This window comes from Schistosoma haematobium, chromosome 5 (assembly GCF_000699445.3).
Source record: "Schistosoma haematobium chromosome 5, whole genome shotgun sequence".
Classification (NCBI taxonomy): domain Eukaryota; kingdom Metazoa; phylum Platyhelminthes; class Trematoda; order Strigeidida; family Schistosomatidae; genus Schistosoma; species Schistosoma haematobium.
In genome coordinates, this window is record NC_067200.1 from 3468970 (window position 1) to 3488368 (window position 19399).

General features: G+C 40.0%; 1 protein-coding gene across 1 annotated transcript in view; it reads left to right on the forward strand.

Moving 5' to 3' along the window:
• Window positions 1-3613: 3613 nt before the first annotated feature.
• The window catches only part of DGP-1 (Short integuments 2, mitochondrial), a 30296-nt gene continuing 14510 nt past the window's right edge, over window positions 3614-19399 (forward strand). Inside the window, exons 1-3 of the mRNA XM_051217320.1 lie at window positions 3614-3711; window positions 14862-14964; window positions 17938-18046. Of these exons, the coding sequence (XP_051064704.1) occupies window positions 14923-14964; window positions 17938-18046 (151 nt within the window). The 5' untranslated portion in view covers window positions 3614-3711; window positions 14862-14922. The remainder of the gene's footprint in view (window positions 3712-14861; window positions 14965-17937; window positions 18047-19399) is intronic.

Consider the following 19399-nt stretch of genomic DNA (forward strand, 5'->3'; position numbering starts at 1 on the left):
GATTATCCAATTCATGAAAAGCACCTTAAATATACTAGATGTAGATAAAGTGTCAATCGACTTCGACATGTGAACTGGCACGCTGATGGCTGAAATACAAAGGGCAAGATATTGAATTGGCAGTATATCATAGTCCAGAAATTGTAGTGGACGACTTATTGTAGGTGACTTTATTACACCTTTTGTAAATTGGGAAGACTTAGAAGTAGGGTCATCAAAAACGTCGTTAGGTTACAAATTGTTAAAAACAACAGTCGACCTGGTTTGATGCCAACGCATTTGAGATCTCACTAGATATGACCTACGTAACACCTCGTCTGTCCTGGACTTAGTTTTCAGAAACGGTGATGATGTCGGTCAAGTAACGTCACTCCTACCTAGGGGAAGAATTGATCATGAGCTCATCATATTCAAGTTCATTGTCGATATGGTGTATCAAGTAGTGTCGCCGGTCCGTACTAACATATAGAAGGCAGGGATGGAGGTGATCAACTCTGCAGTCGTGACTAAAAACCAGGAAATTGACTCCAACGTCTCAGTAGAAGAGGCATGGATTCGTTTCTGCCAGCTATCCAATCTAGTAACTCAACCATTTATACCCCGGACAGCTCAAAAGAAGAAAAACATGGTCATCACTGGACAGACAGGGATATTTGACGTTTATTAAGACAAAAGAAAAAAATCGGAATCTCGCCATTGACCTTGGCGCAGTAAATGTGATGGGATGCTAAAGGTTCGTCCGAAATCAGTGTATAAGTACAATCAAAGTAGCTCAGCAAAAATATGAGAAGCAGTTGGCCCAATCTGTAATAAAGTAGACGAATAGAATGTTTTTGTACATAAATTATAGAACGAGAACGCACCGATGGATTCCTAACCAAATTAAAAAGAGTGGGTCTCAAATGATAGGGGAAGAGCAGGACAACTCGAGCTCTCAACTTTGGAGAAAATTTGACCAGTTTGGAAGAAATTTTGGGGAAGCCGCAATAGTAAACTTTGGAGAAATGGCACCAAAACCCCAAAATTTCTCTTCGACCCTGGTGAAGGTAATTTGACTTTGGGGATTTCACCGAAATTTACCCAAAATTCCACAAAATTTCACTAAAATTCCTCGAAATTTCCTCAAACTTGGGAGACTAAAAAAGCATAGGCCATGACGAACTACTTGATACAGTTTTACTCAAGACACTCTTCTAGACAAAACTCCAATACAAAGCCACGAAATCGGCTGCTCATTGTGAACTTTGATCGAAATGACTTATTAAAGGCACTTAGCACATTAGACACGGAAACTCGACAGAACAAGATGAACTGAATCCAAAAATCATGAGAAGTTGCATGATATATTGCTGAACCATTGACTACGATATTCGATATGCCAATTAGTCAGAGTGAGCTACCTATGGATTAGAAAGATGAAATCCGAAAACTAAATCCCTAAATAGGGCTAAGACAATTTCATCAAACTACAGACCTGTAAGCCTCATCAATGCTGTAGTTAAAATATTGGAAAGAATAGTCAAACGGACCATAACGGCATTTATGGAAACCAATAACTTGTTAAACATAGGACAACACGGTTTTAGAAATGGTCTATCTTGTATAACGAACCTCCTTATAGCAAGGGAGTTTTGGATAAAGGCGCTAGACAACGGAAACTCAGTGGATGTTGTCTACGTAGACTTCAGTAAGGCTTTTGACAAGGTGCTAACTAATAGACTACTATTGAAGCTGGAAAATCTAGGTACTGCAGAACCTTCCCCAATTTGGCTTAAGGATTTACTAGTAGGTCGTAGACAGAAAGTAAGAATAAATTAGAAGTGCTCCATCTGGAGACCAGTACTTAGTGGAGTACCTCAAGGTTCCGTCCTAAGCCCTTTACTTTTTATACTGTGCAAATGAACTCCCAAGTATAGTACAGTCCCCAATGTTATTATACGCTGACGATGTAAAAATCGAGCGAGTAATAACTGGAGACGCAGACGCATGTGCTCTTCAGGCAGACTTAAATAATATGATTCACTGGTCTAAAAAGTGACTGATGCCTATCAACGCGGAAAAGTATGTCTACATGCACCTTGGGGATACAAAGGTTAATAGGTACAACGTACAGGAAGTGCCTGTACCCGTGGTCCAGTCCCACAATCATCTTGGAGTGAGAGTGAGTCATGATCTTAAGACCACAGACCACTGCCTGGAGGTTGCAGCTAAAAGGTTTAGAATCCTGTAGGCTTTAAGACGGACATTCACCAAGTTAGATACTACCGTGTTCATCACAGTATACACAACCTTAGTGAGAACTAAGCTTGAGAACTGCGTCCAGGCTGCAAGTCTCTTATCAAAAGGTGACTCGGGTATCCTGGAAAAAGTAAAAAAGGCAGCTACCCGTGCAATTTCAGAACTTTTGGGCTTAGAATACAAAGAGCAGCTTGAGAAACTAGAACTTACTCTGCTCTACCACAGATTAAGAGGTAATTTGATTTTGATGTATGGAATGTTGTGAAATGACTTTGGACCTAATATATCCTCTTTTCCCTCCCACCAGATCGACACATCTCAGAGGACATAGCGGGCGAGTAGAAAAGCCCAGAACGAACAAAATACCCGTGGCATACAGGTTTTCACAACAAGTCATCAGTCCTTGGAACCTGTTACCCGAAACAGTGATGTCCAAATGGTTCAATTGGTTCAAATGGTTGTGGACGGAATAGAATAAGCTTTCGCTTAACAGGCTTCTGTGTCTAATAGCAGGGATCACCAATACCTCCAAGCAGGAATCTAGGCATATTAACTATAATAGATTAAAAAAGAAAGAAATTGATAACTCATGATAAGATGTTATCTTGAGTCCTTAATAATAGGTCAAGTTTCCCCTTAAAGGACTCCTGAGAAGTCGCTTGGACTAGTTCAGTCTGCAGCAAATTCCAGCATTTGACAACTCCTAAGGAGTAGGAGTCGTGTCTACAGTCCGTCCTGCTATGTTGTGTCTTCAGTTTCTGGGTGTTACCTCTGAGGTTTGTATTAAGACTAAGCTTAAGTAAGTGTTTAAGGGGATGTCCAGAAGTGTTAAGGATACTGTAAGGCATTAGATCACTTCTAAGACGCCTATACTCTAATGAGTAAAAGTTAAGTGATTGAAGGCGCTCTAAATAGTGATGTATACCATCAGGGACTCCATGATTTTTGAAGGTATACAGAGAAGAGCCACCGGTCGTTAACTTGAAGTTTCGCTGCGTCAACCTCCCTTGAAAATTGGTGTGATGTAAGCCAGCTTCCAATTTTTCGGTGGTTTGCCTCGACTTAGCGAGTGTGAGAACATCGCGCTAAGCAGTGTTGACATGACTGGGGCTGCTTCCCTCAGTATAGCAGAATGAACCATATTTGGGACAGGAAAAGTGTCTTTTCTTAGGTGCTGCAGTTTCCAGAACACCAAGTCATCGCTAAAGTTCACTACGGAAAGTCCTGTGCGGTTGCAGATGAAGCTGTCATCACCCATACCTTCAGTTGATTTATTCAATAGAAGACTAGGCACCCACAGGAGCATACTAGAAAAGGAATAACATAGGCCGTAGGCCTTCTGTCCTTACTACACAAATCTGAATCCGAGTCGGAATACGAATCCACCAATAGGAATTAGGCAGCAAAAACTGGCAAACTCTTCAAATCTTACTTGCCTAGAGGAAATTAAGCGTTAGCCTGAGCGGTTTCGTAGTAAGTCACTTCTTAATTATGATATATTTGAGTATAATCTGGTATGAATGGATCACTTTTCTAGGCTAACACGAAAATTATGTGTGGTAGGCCACATTTGCAAAAGAAAGTTAGCGATCGATCGTATATCAACGTTCGACGTCGAAGGCAAATTAGTAAAATCAGTTTTCAGTTGTCGAAATTTCATTAATAAATTAAATATCAACTTACAGAACGCATAGTGCTGGCAGTCAGGCAATTTTGAAATTTCATGCTTTAGTGTACGGTAATTGCTATCGATAGATCTGGCTATTTATATTTATGCAGATAGATACCCCCCACTTGGTGAACATTTTTACCAGTTTTAAGGGACCGCACCAGAGACTTCGTGGAACATGCTACCAAAAGCCTGAAAAATTCCATTAATTTATATTTTCCCCAAAGTTTTAAATTAATTTAGGGGAAAACCCCAAAACTCGGACTACTATGGTTATCCCAGTTAATACTGGTAACCATTTGGAGGTATACAAAACCAAAATAGTAGTTTCAAAAATGTACTCAGAATTTAGAAGTTAAGGAAGCAAAGTTTCTTCCATTACACAAACACTGATTGTAAAGCATTACCCAGGGGATTGTATGTGGCTGTTTTTGATAGATTTCAGATTTGTGTAGTAAGGACAAAAGGCCTACGGCCTATGTTATTCCTTTTCTAGTATGCTCCTGTGGGTGCCTAGTCTTCTCTTGAATAAACCAACTGAAGGTACGGACATCACTGCTTCGGGTAACAGGTTCCAAGGACTGATGACTTGTTGTGAAAACCTGTATGCCACGGGTATTTTGTTCGTTCTGGGCTTTTCTACTCGCCTGCTATGTCCTCTGAGATGTGTCGATCTAGTGGGAGGAAAAATAGGATATATTAGGTCCAAAGTCATTTCACAACATTCCATGCATCAGAATCAAATTACCTCTTAATCTGTGGTAGAGCAGAGTAAGAAGGTCTATTTTTTCAAGCTGCTCTTTGTATTCTAAGCCCAAAAGTTTTGAAATTGCACGGGTAGCTGCCGTTTTTACTTTTTCCAAGATACCCGAGTCACCTTTTGATAAGAGACTTGCAGCCTGGACGCAGTTCTCAAGCTTAGTTCTCACTAAGGTTGTGTATACTGTGATGAACACGGTAGTATCTAACTTGGTGAATGTCCGTCTTAAAGCCTACAGGGTTCTAAAACTCTTAGCTGCAACCTCCAGGCAGTGGTCTGTGGTCTTAAGATCATGACTCACTCTCACTCCAAGATGATTGTGGGACTGGACCACGGGTACAGGCACTTCCCGTACGTTGTACCTATTAACCTCTGTGTCCCCAAGGTGCATGTAGACATACTTTTACGCGTTGATAGGCATCATTCACTTTTTAGACCAGTGAATCATATTGTTTAAGTCTGCCTGAAGAGCACATGCGTCTGCGTCTCCAGTTATTACTCGCCCGATTTTTACATCGTCAGCGTATAATAACACTGGGGACTGTACTATACTTGGGAGTTCATTTGCACAGTATAAAAAGTAAAGGGCTTAGGACGGAACCTTGAGGTACTCCACTAAGTACTGGTCTTCAGATGGAGCACTTCTAATTTATTCTTACTTTCTTTCTACGACCTACTAGTAAATCCTTAAGCCAAATTGGGGAAGGTTCTGCAGTACCTAGATTTTCCAGCTTCAATGGTAGTCTATTAGTTAGCACCTTGTCAAAAGCCTTACTGAAGTCTACGTAGACAACATCCACTGAGTTTCCGTTGTCTAGCGTCTTTATCCAAAACTCCCTTGCTATAAGGAGGTTCGTTATACAAGATAGACCATTTCTAAAACCGTGTTGTCCTATGTTTAGCAAGTTATTGGTTTCCATAAATGCCGTTATGGTCCGTTTGACTATTCTTTCCAATATTTTAACTACAACATTGATGAGGCTTACAGGTTTGTTGTTTGATGGAAGTTGTCTTGATCCTGTTTTATGTATGTGAGTGACGATTGTGTCCTTCCAGTCCATAGGTAATACACCTTGGCCAAGTGACATATAGAATATCACAGTCAGTGGAGCCGCGATATATTGTGCAATACGTCTCAAGATTTCGGGATGTAGTTCATCTGGTGCTGTTGACTTCTTCATGTATAATGTGCTAAGAGCCTTAAGCACATCGTCTTGATCGAAGTCTAAAGTGAGCAGGTTGTTTGTTGACTCTTTATTTTGGTCTGGTTCTTTGCTAGAGGAGATTCCTGAGTGAAAACTGCCCCAAAATAGTCAGTCATAGCCTCTGTTTTTTCCTGATCTTCCTCTATCATTTCAGAATCACTCCCTTCCTTAATTAGGTTGGGAATCCAATGATGCATCTTTGTTTTGTAGTTAATGTACGAGAATATTCTCTTGGGTTGCTTGAGTGCAGATTGTGCCAACTGCATTTCATATTCTTTGAGCTTCCCGAATTTTAGTTATACACGTGTTTCTTACTGATCTGTAGCGTTCCATCGTACCTGCTGTGCCAAGGCGGATGGCAATATCCTAACATTTCTTCTTTTGTCTTAGTAAACGTCGAATATTCCGGCCTATCCAGGGATGGCTGTGCTTCTTCTTTGGAACTATCCAGGGTATGTATGGTTGAGTTAATGATACCTTTGAGTCAATTTCCCAGTTTTCAGCCGATGCTGTGGAGTTGATTGCCTCCATATCTGCCTCCCATATATTAGGACGGACTGGCGCGACTGTTTGACAAGCAATCTCAGCCATGAATTTGAATAATATGACTGCATGGTCACTTCTCCCTAGTGGTGGGAGGAAAGTCATTTGACTAACGTTATCACCGTATGTGAAGACTAAATCTAAAAGAGAAGAAGGGTTTCGTAAGTCATGTCTTGTGGGATTTCCAATGTGTTAGAATCAAGCTGATCCAATCGAGGTTTCCAACAGTTTGCAATCGAACAACGTTATCGATGACCCTGCTTCTAAGTTAACACAGTTTATATATGATGCATTAAAGTTGCCTACTACAAAGCTTTTACCCTTGTTACACCAGGACTTAAGTTTACTTAGGAGAAAATCATCTGCTATACATTCTGGACTGCGATATACTACAACTAATTCAATATCTTGCCGTCTACATTTCAGCTTGCATCGCACCAGTTCTCATGTCTCTGAAACATGTGCCACTGTTTCAGCCGCTCTTATGGTTAGGGTAATTTTCGTGTAAAGAATAACCCCGCCTCCCCTATGGTTTAATCTGTCAGCCCTACTGGATAAAAAACCAGTCAACTGAATTTCATTATCTAATACTTCTGACGTTAACCAAGTTTCTGAGACAGCAATAACATCCGGATTCAGACCTGATGTCACTTAGTACAACAGTTATTGGTCTGCCACGACAGGGGATTTAACAGTGTTATCAACATATTTACCCCTCATCAATCGAACTTAATCGTGATCCGGTCTATCATGTGTTTGCGCGGATATAAAAAAGAAAATCTGGGGTAAACCTTCGTCAGCATGTCTATATAACGTTCTGTTTACCAATATTGTTTCGTCTTGGTCATATCTATTTCATCCTCAGAAGACTATCAGATTAGGCAATAAATTCCTCTAGTTTTTACTACTACTTGGTTTATTTTATTTTGACACATTTATTGGTACAGGGAGGCACCAAATACATATGCTCCACACAGATCTTTTATTTGTTTCAACACATACATAATGGTAAAAAGAGGCACCAAATACATATGCGCCACACAAATCTCATTCGATATGTGTGAGGGCTGTGATACTGCCCGGGTGCCCAAACCGAAGCAGGTGGTTATCTTAGGGGGCCACACCCCGAGCCTTCGACATGAAGGTCTGATCCACAAGGCAGTGGAGCATCGTGAGGAGATGCAGTCCCATGGTAGCTGGTGACCAACAATTGGTTCATACGCCATTTGTTCCCTCAGGATACTGGAGCCCATGTGCACCATTGGTTTGGGATCCGGTTAAAGCGCCGGACATTCGCTTTTCGTCCTCTCATTTTCGTAAACAACACCCCCGCCACGAGAAGGCAGTGAGTAGGACTTCCCTGCCAGAGGCTGTAAACGCGTGTCCATGTGAGGGCATTTCGAGAGGGAGAGCGGACTCTCCCCACTCTCGGCCATACCAGGGCATTTGGGGGTCTCATTTGATATGTTTTTTTACTTGGTTTATAGAAGCATGTCGATAATCCAAGGCAGTAAATTAAGATAGGCATGGTCCATACAATTACTGAGCACTAGTGGGGAATTAACTCATTTACCAAGTACAAATTTATGTGCTCATCTATGGGTCGTACTAGGTGCACATCAAAAGTGCCTGTCGACTCAATGTTCAGTTCCCAACTCGCAAATAAATAAGTCACAGAGAACTGAACCACAGAATGTCATTGTCTTCAGACTAGTAAATTCTGATCTCCCTCCTAACTGTCAGGTTTGGCTTGTTACAGTTGTCTACCAAACACGTTAGGTGGCAAGTGTGCCTGGGTTTGCTTAGGTTTTGGTAAAAATAAACCTTGAATAAAAACTGACTTGACACATTCATCTAAATATTTTGATGAGACTATTTTCCTAGAATTCCCTTGAGTATAGGCTGTCATAATAATAATGGTCTCTACTTTTTTCGCCGTCTTTTCGAACATAATTTTAGATAATGTTGTTGTAGGCGAGTGCAGCCCGGATGCAATCAAGGATGAGTTTTACCACCAGTTATCTGTTCTCCAGAAAGTGCGTTCGACAGATATTGTAGTACTAGCCGGAGACTTGAATGCTCAGGTCGGGCGTCTAGGCACAGAAGAAAGTCGTTTAGGTGGACGATGAGGACTTGTTTGTCGCAGGTCATAACGGGGACCGTCTACTGCAACTGCACACAGACCACAACCTGTTTCTGGCTAGCACTAACTTTCGGCACAGTCATCGCCGATGTGCCACCTAGCGTCCTCCCTCTGCATCTCAAGCCTGGACTCAGATTGATCACATCGCGATCAGCTACCGCAGGCGTGGTTGTGTACAAGACTGCCGCTCCTTTTGGAGTACCTATCTGGACTCTGAACATGCCTTGGTCTGCGCCAATCTTACCGTACTTTTCAGTGAACAACGAAGTGACCGCCACCAACGGATTGATGTTAGCAAACTGGTTGCAACTTCTGTTGCTAGTAGGTATCGAACCGAGCTAGTTTCTAGGCTAGCTACCATTCCACCGAAAAGTATAGATGAGCATTAGTTGCAATTGCATGACTCCATGAAAATGGAGGGTACAGTTAGTTGTGGGTTCGCGAAACGTCCCGCTTATAAGCACTGGGTTTCTTCAGGTTCCTTACAACCCGTCGGTCTACTCCGGGTAACCGTGAGTTTGACCACAAACGAAAGATGTTACGTAAGGAAATTGGGCAAGGCTTGCGTAAAGACCGAGAAGCCTGGTGGTCGAAGCGTGCTAATGAGCTGGAAGCAGCAGCTGCATCTGGTAATTACCGAAAGCTCTTCTAACTCATCCGAGCCACTGGTAGCACGAAGTCTGGTGTGAGCGAAACAATCTGCGAGGATGATTGGATGCCAGTCACTAACATTCATCGGCGTCTTGGACGATGGGCAGAATTTTTTGAAGGGCAGTTCAACTGGCCTGCTGCTCGGGCAACATCAGTCAGACTGTCCTGCCCTCCATGGCCGGTGACGACTGATCCACCAAATGTGGCGGAAGTCCGCAAGGAACTCCAACTCTTGAAGCGCCACAAATCACCTGGCCCAGATGACTTACCTCCGGCTCTTTTCAAAGATGGTGGTGACTTTCTGACTAAGGAACTGACTGTGTTGTTTACAAAGGTCTGGGAACTAGAGAGCGTACCAACGTCATGGAATGAGTCGATAGTTGTCCCTATCTTTAAAAAGGGTTCACGTCGTTCCTGTAACAAGTATCGGGGGATAAGTCTACTTCCGATTGCGTCCAAGCTATTGGCTTCCGTCATTCTTCGTAGGTTGTTCAAAACTCGAGAAAGATTGACTCGCGAGAAGCAGGCTGATTTTCGTTCTGGTCGAGGATGTACTGATCATATCTTCACCCTCCGCCAAATGTTAGAACACCGCCATACTTTTCAAAAGCCAACAATCGTATTGTTTCTTGACATTAGGGCTGCCTTCGATTCGTTGGACAGAACTGTTCTCTGGGATTGTCTATTGAGGAAGGGTGTGTCTGAGAAGTTTATTAGCATCCTAAAAGCCCTATATACAAATACCTCAGGCAGAGTGAGGGCATACAACCACCTCTCTCCATTGTTCCATTCGAGCAGTGGGGTTAGCTAGGGTTACTCAATCTCACCATTCATTTTCAACTTTGCCATCGATGATATTCTGGAAACAGCTCTGATGGATGTAAGTAATGGTGGTGTGAATCTGTTGCCTGGAGAAAGACTTCTCGACCTTGAGTATGCAGATGATATTGTCTTACTGTGCGATAATGCTCAAGGCATGCAATCCGCACTTAATCAGTTGGCAATCAGTGTCCGTAGGTATGGTATGCGCTTTGCACCTTCGAAGTGCAAAGTAATTCTACAAGACTGGCAGGATTCAAATCCTGTACTCACCCTGGATGATGAGCAGATAGAAGTAGTCGAGAAGTTCGTGTATCTGGGTAGCTGCATAAGTGCTGGTGGGGGTGTGAATGATGAGATCAATGCACGTATAGTAAAAGCCAGAGCGGCTTATGACAATCTGGGCCACCTTTGGCGCCTTCGTGATGTTAGCCTGGCTGTAAAAGGTCAAATCTACAACGCGTCGGTGAGAGCAGTGTTGCTCTATGCTTGTGAAACCTGGTCTCCGAGTTGAGGACGTTAGACGACTCTCTGTGTTCGATCATCGTTGTCTCCGAAGGATTGCTGACATTCAGTGGCAACACCAAGTCAGTAATGCAGAGGTTCGGCATCGTGTGTTCGGGCACAGAGATGATAATGCAGTCGATGTCACCATCTTGAAACACCGGCTTCGGTGGCTTGAACATGTTCTACGAATGTCGTCCCAGAGAATTCCACGTCATGCATTATTTGCCGACTCTGGGACTGGTTGGAAGAAGCGGAGAGGTGGTCAGTGCATGACATGGTGTCGTGGCATGAAAGAAAGCTGCAAAGGACTGGCTTCTGTTGGTCCTTCACGACTCCCTGGTTGGGGTACGAGAGATGGTGCTACACAGTGGCTAGAGACGTTATCAGATATGACTCAGAATAGAAGCCAGTGGCGATCCTGCTGTAACCTTCTTTTACTTTCTTCATAAAAAGTGGTTGTGTCTCCCTTACCTGAAAGATTTCTTCCGATTGTACCTTTGCGTTTCCTGATTACTAGCACATTACCTTACACCAATCTCCTCGTTATTGTTCTCATTTTTTTTACGCTCCTTACTTTTTTCTCTTCGAATTCTCATTGTTTTGTGTGGCGCATATATATTTGGTGCCCCCTTGTACCAATATTTATGTGTTCAAATAAATAATAAATAAATAAGGCGAGTATCTCGGGATATTTACTTTACTTGACACTTCTACAGTATCGTATTTTTCACATAACCTACTGCAGAAGTACAAGCAGTATTTATACTGTTTTGAACATACAGATCGTGTGATGAGTTAGTTTAATCCTCACTCCCGATCTATAAGAAAGAACAAGAATACCCTTTTTATAATCACAGAGGAATCAGTTCAACTAACATAATGTCTAAAATATTAACCTCAATAATAATTCAACGTCTAACCTGAGAAAACCGAGCTGGTTTCAGACCCGGACGTGGTTGTATAGTTTTATTTATTTATTTATTTATACACATAAATATTGGTACAGGAGGGCACCAAATATATATGCGCCACACAAAACAATGAGAATTTGCAGAGAAGGAAAAAAAAGGTAAGGAGCGTAAAAAAACGATAACGAATAGATTAGTGTAAGGCAGTGTAATAATAATAATAGGGGAAACAGAAACGTACACTCAGAAGAGATTTTTCAGTTAATCAAGAAGCAAACACTTTTTATGAAGGAAGTAAAAGGTTACAGCAGGATCGCCACTGGCTTCTATTCTGACCCATATCTGATAACGTCTCTACTCGAGAACGTTTAGATAGAACCGAATCTCCACCATAGACGAGCTGCTGTATAAGTCGAAAAATAAGGATAGACGGAGTAGGAATAAAAGAGAGTGAATAAATGACGTAGTAAATAATAACAATAGTAATAATAATAATGTGAATCGTTTGATTAATAGTTGAAGCAAGAAAAGTATTTTCCATAATTATCGACAGTTCATCATATTTGTGTGCGGGCTGTGATACTGCTCGGATGCCCAAACCGAAGCAGGTGGTTATCTTAGGGGGCCACACCCCGAGCCTTCGACATGAAGGTCTGATCCACAAGGCAGTGGAGCATCGTGAGGAGATGCAGTCCCATGGTAGCCGGTGACCAACGATTGGTTCATACGCCATTTGTTCCCTCAGGATACTGGAGCCCATGTGCACCATTGGTTTGGGATCCGGTTAAAGCGCCGGACATCCGCTTTTCGTCCTCTCATTTTCGTAAACAACACCCCCGCCACGAGAAGGCAGTGAGTAGGACTTCCTGCCAGAGGCTGTAAACACGTGACCGTGTGAGAGCATTTCGAGAGGGAGGGCGAACCCACCCCGCTCTCGGCCATACCAGGGCATTTGGGGGCTGGTTGTATAGACCAAATATTCACCCTTCGGCAGATTATGGGACATAGACAATTTTCGGCGTCTACCTCTGGTTGTGTTCCTTGACCTTAAGGTGGCGCTCGACTTCAGTGATCATGAGATTCTGTGGCAGTGTCTGTCATTAAAAGGCGTACCAAAGTACATGAACCCTGTACAGGCCCTCTACTTGAACGCTACTGGTCGAGTCAGATCTTCTGAGGAAAAGTCGTCGGCATTGGTTGCTGTAAGTGGTGTTCATCAGGGTTGTCTGCCTTATCTATTCTTATTTAACATTGTCATATACATGATATAGAGATAACGCTTTATTCGTCTGACATTTTAGGACTTGACCTTCCACTAGAATATTCACTTTTTGATTTAGAATACGTGGATCATGTAATTTTGTTTGATGAAGACGATGACAAAATGCAGTTTTTTGACCACCTTAAGGAACAATGAAAATTTGTTTGGGATGTGATTGTCTCCTTTCAAATGCAAAATGGTGCTTTAGGATTGGGTCATGGCTTTTGAATGGATGTTAGGGAGTGGAGTAATTGAATGCATCGACTGCTTCACTTATCTCGATAGTCTCATCAATCCTGGTGGTCTAGTGTTTGACAAAATCTCGACACGGATTCAGAATTCTTGGTTTAGCAGTAGAATACTAGGTGAGAATGGCAAGTTGATTGATAGGCTGGTGAGTCTCTATCAACCGAGGTGGTTGGGCATACGTAACACATGTCCCAACCACCGCTTACCTCAACGGGCGATGTTGATCGGTATATGCGTTGGGTGGAAACAAGCTAGGGACGGCCAAACCAAAACATGGCATCAGTTCATGAAGTCATCGACAGTCGACCTTGGCCATGCTTTTAGGTGTAAACTACGCGGTTGAGGTTCGCTTGCTCATTTTGTCTAGCAGTTATAGACTTCAAATTACACGGTGCAGGTCCATCCATACTTTGTCTTCCCCCAAATTCTAAATTCATAATTTCCATGTTTTTATTTCACTAATTTAGTTTTTGAGAGTGGGGAGAGTCCACTCTCCCTCTCTAAATGCTCTCACATGGACACGCGTATATAGCCTCTGGCAGGGAAGTCCTACTCACTGCCTTCTCGTGGCGGGGGTGTTATTTGCGAAATTGAGAGAACGAAAAGCGAATGTCCGGCGCTTCAACTGGGTTGGTGGACATAGAGAGTCCACTTAGGGGAGTTGGAAAACCCTGATTCCAAACCAATGGTGCGCATGGGCTCCATTACCCTAAGGGAACAAATAGCGTATGAAGCAGTTATTGGTCACCGGCTACCATGGGACTGTATCTCCTTATGATGCTCCACTGCCTTGTGGATCAGATCTTCAGGTCGAAGGCTCTGGGTGTGGCTTCCTAAGATAACCACCTGCTTCGATTTGGGCACCTGGAGAGTATCACAGCCCTCATACATATCAAATGAGATTTGTGTGGCGCATATGTATTTGTTGCCTCCTTGTACCAATATTTATGTGTTAAAATAAATTAATTTATAGTTTCTCGGAACGTATGTTCAATACCTAATTTCCCCTATTACCACTGATACTTTTACTACCTCTGCTATTGTGGGATTTGGTCTGATAATCTCATCTGTGTATGGCAATTTGAACCGATGTGCATATGTACCGGGTTCTGTGTCGTAACTGACTGAATGACTGACTTACTTTGTCTTCATTCACCGTACAGATTCCTTCGTTGAGCTTTTTATCTGGATATCCAATTGTTCTTTGATGTTACTGGTGTATTGACTTGATTTACCTTTTCTATTTCACGAAAGGAGTTCTTCACTCTGCTTCGTGACACAATTATTCTAAAACTACGAATAACACACATTTTACTGATGCTCAAGTACAATTTTTTGTTATGCTGAATAAGCCCAGTTATTTCAGAATACTTTGCATATGTTTATCTAAATGTCTCATGGCCTTTTCGTCCAAGATATTCAGCCAAATTACTTGACTATATCTACGTTATAAGCTTTTAGTGCTTAAAAATTCAGCTTAAGTAATCTATTTATGATGAGAAAGCTCGACACCATTTGTTTGTGTCCCAACAGACTAACATGTAGGTGTAATCCATAATAAATTCGTTTGCCGAACTTACAATCCCATTAAAGCATTTTGGATAGATGCCTTAGTGCTAACTGATGATGAGTTACTTTTATTAGCGAGCATCTATTTACAAGGGAGAGTTATTGTGGTTAATTTTATAATGTTGTCCCATTCGTGTTGATAATCTAGGGATACATGTTTATACCTTTGTTGGAAGTCAATATAGTAGATAGATTTGTAAGTTGGTTTAGAAATATTAAGTCCAACCGTCGTAATTGTTATCATCAACCAATTACCCTCTGCATATAATTCTGATATAATTTGGACAAGTAATATTCATATATTTTGATAATCGTTGATTAATGATCTTCATTTTTTAGGCTTTTTCTCGAATGAGTTCTGTGATTAATATTATTCCCGTGGAGACTGATATTTAAAATTATGGATGGAAACCCTAGTACTCTTTCCATCCTATCAGATAAGGTAATATATTATTGTTTTATTTATTTAGTTGATGTTCACATTTCTTCATCATTTAAAAATGTCAACTAGTCTCAATACTATCAACTTTTAACTTGTTTTGTTGCATCTATGCACCTAATATTAATGGATTGGTTCATCATGATATACAAGCTCGACATAATTTGTTCCGATTATTTTCTTAAGAAATTTATTTCCTTAAATTTCAACGTACTTCTGCCGAACTATTTGTTAATGTTATTCTATATTTTTACTTTTTTATTAATTATCATTAGTTGCATCATTCACTTAATTATAACGATTGATTGTATTCATATTCATCAGTACATTGTTTGTTAAGTGTTACTTCATACTGTAATATCCAAACAAGTCAAGTTTAGATGGAATATACATAAATTTATTAAGAGAGAACACAGATTATTTATGAAATATATACACCTAGTCTTCAATATTCCATTTGCGTTTCTTGTATATTCCGTAATCTAAGCTGGTTGTAGACTGTCCTCTATAGCTTCTCTTTGGATCTCACAAGTATTCTAAACTTTTCTTGCTTTCGGTTTCCTAAGATTCCTGACTGATGCAACTCCTATGCGACACTCCGCTGCATACTACTTATAAGGAATCTTGTGAGTAGTGTCTAGCACAATACACTAGTTGGAAAATTAATTTAATAATAAAACGAATCATGAGATAAACTAGAGATTACTATCTATTAAAAATATAAAAGATACAACTAAACAATGAATAATTATTCTCAGAATAGGGGTTTGTGTAAATTATAGTAATTTTAATAGTTAAATTCATGAGTTAATCTAATTTAGACCTTCATTGAAAACCAGGTTTTCAGTGGTGGCCTCCAGTCAGTCAACTACAACGTAAGACCCGGCATATATATGCATCGGTTCAATTTGTCACAGTGGTGGCCCAGCTTAGATCCAACTATCAAAGTAATTATTTATTATGATCTTTTATTTTTCACAGAAGTAAATGAAGATCATTGTAGAATTTCATTTTTCTCATTTCAAAATAAAACCCTTCAAACAATAATAATAATGGTAGTAGTAGTAGTAGTGTAGTGAACGGACACTCAAGTGGAGAATACCAATTAATTATTAAATTCATAATCACCCAATAGTTTAGCAAAACGTGAAAACCATACATTTAATACATCATTTGCACATCTTCTTTGAATTGTCTCTTACAAGCTTCAGTATTCCTTTATTTCTGTTGTTATCTTTATTGCTTTCAATTTTCTTCCCTCTTCTTTTTATTCCAATTTTCTCAACCTTATGCTTGCAAATATTCGACTTCTGACTGGTGTTACATACTACTTATATCTGCGGACATAAGTAGTACACACCACAAGAGTAGTAATGAACATCAGTTATTCAGTGAAATGAACGAATTTTTAAGTACATAATATTTTAATGTAACAAATTATAAAGGATAAGATTACTCGTAATTTCAATTTGGAAAATAGAATAAAAAATCAAAGCGTAGAAAATAGTGGCGAGACTCTAATTTATGGACGGGCCAATCACAAGCGTTTTAGAGATTTCAAGGTTACGGCGCCAACTTCAGTGCTTAATGCTAACGTACGACCGGTTCACAGGGAATTAGTATAAAAAATAACACTAAGATCATTTACAATAAAATTGGTGATATAAACCGGGTTTTCTTTGGAACACATAAAACAATCACTTTAGCTCGATTCACACATAACATATATATGTTAGGTTAGTTTGTTCGATTCTACAAGATTCTACAATCAATCGTTTGTTGTAGTGAGGTTCTTTTTTACAAGGTTAGACTAGTAGACGTACGTCCAATTCTCCTTCTTTGCTAAAAGTATCTCTATAGAGGTTGTAGGCCTCAACTTACACTAATGAAAAAGCAAGATCCTCAAATACAACACGGAAAACACCGACCTAATCCAATTTGATAGTGAGACTGTGGAATATTTAGAATTCTTCACATACTTGGGAAGCATCATCGATGCACAAGAAGGATCAGATGCAAACGTAAAGGCGAGGATTAACAAAGCAAGGGCTGCATTCCTTCAATTGAAGAACATATGGAATTCAAAACAACGGTCAACCAATACCAAAGTCAGAATCTTCAATACTAACGTCAAGACAGTCCTACTGTACGGAGATGAAACTTGGAGAACTACCACGACCATCATCAAGAAGGTGAAAGTAATTATAAATAGTTATCTACGCAAGATACTCAATATCCGTTGGTCGGATACCATCAGCGACAGCCTTCTGTTCGAGAGAACAAACCAGCTTCCAGTTGACGAGGAAATTAGGAAAAGACGTTGGAAGTGGATAGGACATACATAACGCAAATCATCAAACTGCATCACGAGGCAAGTGCTAACTTTGAATCCTGAAGGGACACAGAAAGGAGGAAGGCCGAAGGACACACTACATCAGGAATTGGAAGCAGAAATGAAAAGGATGAATAACAACTGGAAGGAGCTGGAAACGATTGCCCAGGTCAGGGTTGGATGAAGAGTGCTGGTGGGCGGCCTATGATCCTCCACGAGGAGTAACAAGCGTAAGTAAGTAATATTAGGTTGTAGATAAAGTTTTGTGGCAATGTAGATTTCATTCTTTTACACGGAACCATGTAGGATAAATATCTTTTTTTCTAACACTGAGAAACGATCCTAATTGAAAGACCTTTGTAATCAGCTTCAAAAAGACACCCTCTTAATTTAAAATATTTCAACAGGATTAGTTTACATTAATCATTAGGTTAATTATAGAAAGTGAATTAGATGATTACAAGTTTCATCAGCTCTATTAAATTAGTATCTAACAAAATCTTGTTGTGCATTCATTAGCCTTGTTTATTTAAATATTTTATGTACGTAGAGATAGAGACAGAGTTTACACTCACATACTTTTCTATTGTTTATTTCAACCGATGATTTTTTTTCTGTTTTGTCTTAATTCACTTATTATCTAGTATGTTTTCTTAAATCCAAATGAAGATCAATTCTTATGTATAAAAAATTATTTGGATATAGAATTAGATAATGGACAAGGTGAATGCTTTTTGGAATTAGGTATTGGAGGTAAGTTAGTTGTTGTTTAATCTATTTATTTATTTTGCGCCGCATAGACCATTCGATTTGTGTAAGGGCTGGGATACTGTCCGAGTGCCCAAATCGAAGCAGTTGGTTCTCTTAGGGGGCCACACCCAGAGCCTTCGATCTAAAAGTCTGGTCCACATGGCAATGGAGCATCGTAAGAAGATGCAATCCCATGGTATCCGGTGATCAACAATAGATTCATACATCATTTGTTCGTTCAGGATCCTGTAGCCCATGTGCACCATTGGTTTGAAATAAAAATTTTCCAACTCCCTGGGTGGTTCCTCCGTGTCCACCAACCTCGTTAGGGCACTGGCCATTCGGTTTTCGTCCTCTCAATTTCGTGAAAAACACCCTCGCCACAAGAAGGCACTAAGTAGGACTTCTTTAGCAGTAGTTTTATGTCATATGAGAGCATTTGAAGATAGAAAGCGGACTTTCTTAACTTTCGGCCGTACTAGGGCATTCGGGGGCTGTTTAATCAGTTAATATTTAATAATGAAAAATTTCTAAAATTTTAATTATATTATATTATTGTATGGTTTTACATTTTCATGCAATAAATATGCTCAATTCATATCATTTGTCTATAATAAATATATTTTGTTTTGTTATGTCCTAATGAGTAGGAAAAAACTTATATTTCCGGCGTTTCGTGACTTAATGTAAGCCACTTCTTCAGAGGAAATATACATAGTTTATAATTTGCAGAAATATCCTCAAATTATTGAAATCATCATCATCATTAAACCATATTATCCGATTCATTTACATGTAGATTAATTATTCAAAATCCGGTGATGTTTCTATTCTCTTATTTTAATTGGATAATCATCATCTGATCCATTCTATCTATCTATCTATCTATCTATCATAATTGACATGACTTTAACTATTAATGTACACAAGAAGGGATGAAGGAAAAATGCAAGTGGAAAGAAGAGGAACTCATATGAATAAAAATAATGATTACTTCTTTTTATCATAATAGTCCAATATTAAATGGATGCATCGACATTTTCTTATGAAAAAAGACTAATCATTTAGATTATTGGTAAAACAAAACATACTTAATTAGGTTATTAAAGTTAGTAATTACGATACTCTGTTGGAAACCTAGGTTTTGTGTTATTTTCCACTGGTTATTCAGAGGGTATCTGAAATCTTGGGGAAAGTAACCCACTGTGTGAGGTCCGGCTTCACAGTTTGAGATGTTACGACCGAGCTATTCAAGCAGTGAGTTATCTCCTGTAGGACTGAAGTGTTTTCTGTTGAATGATCATAGTAGTCTTCTGTACCGATTGCCTACAACCACTGGACAAATTAACATAGTCA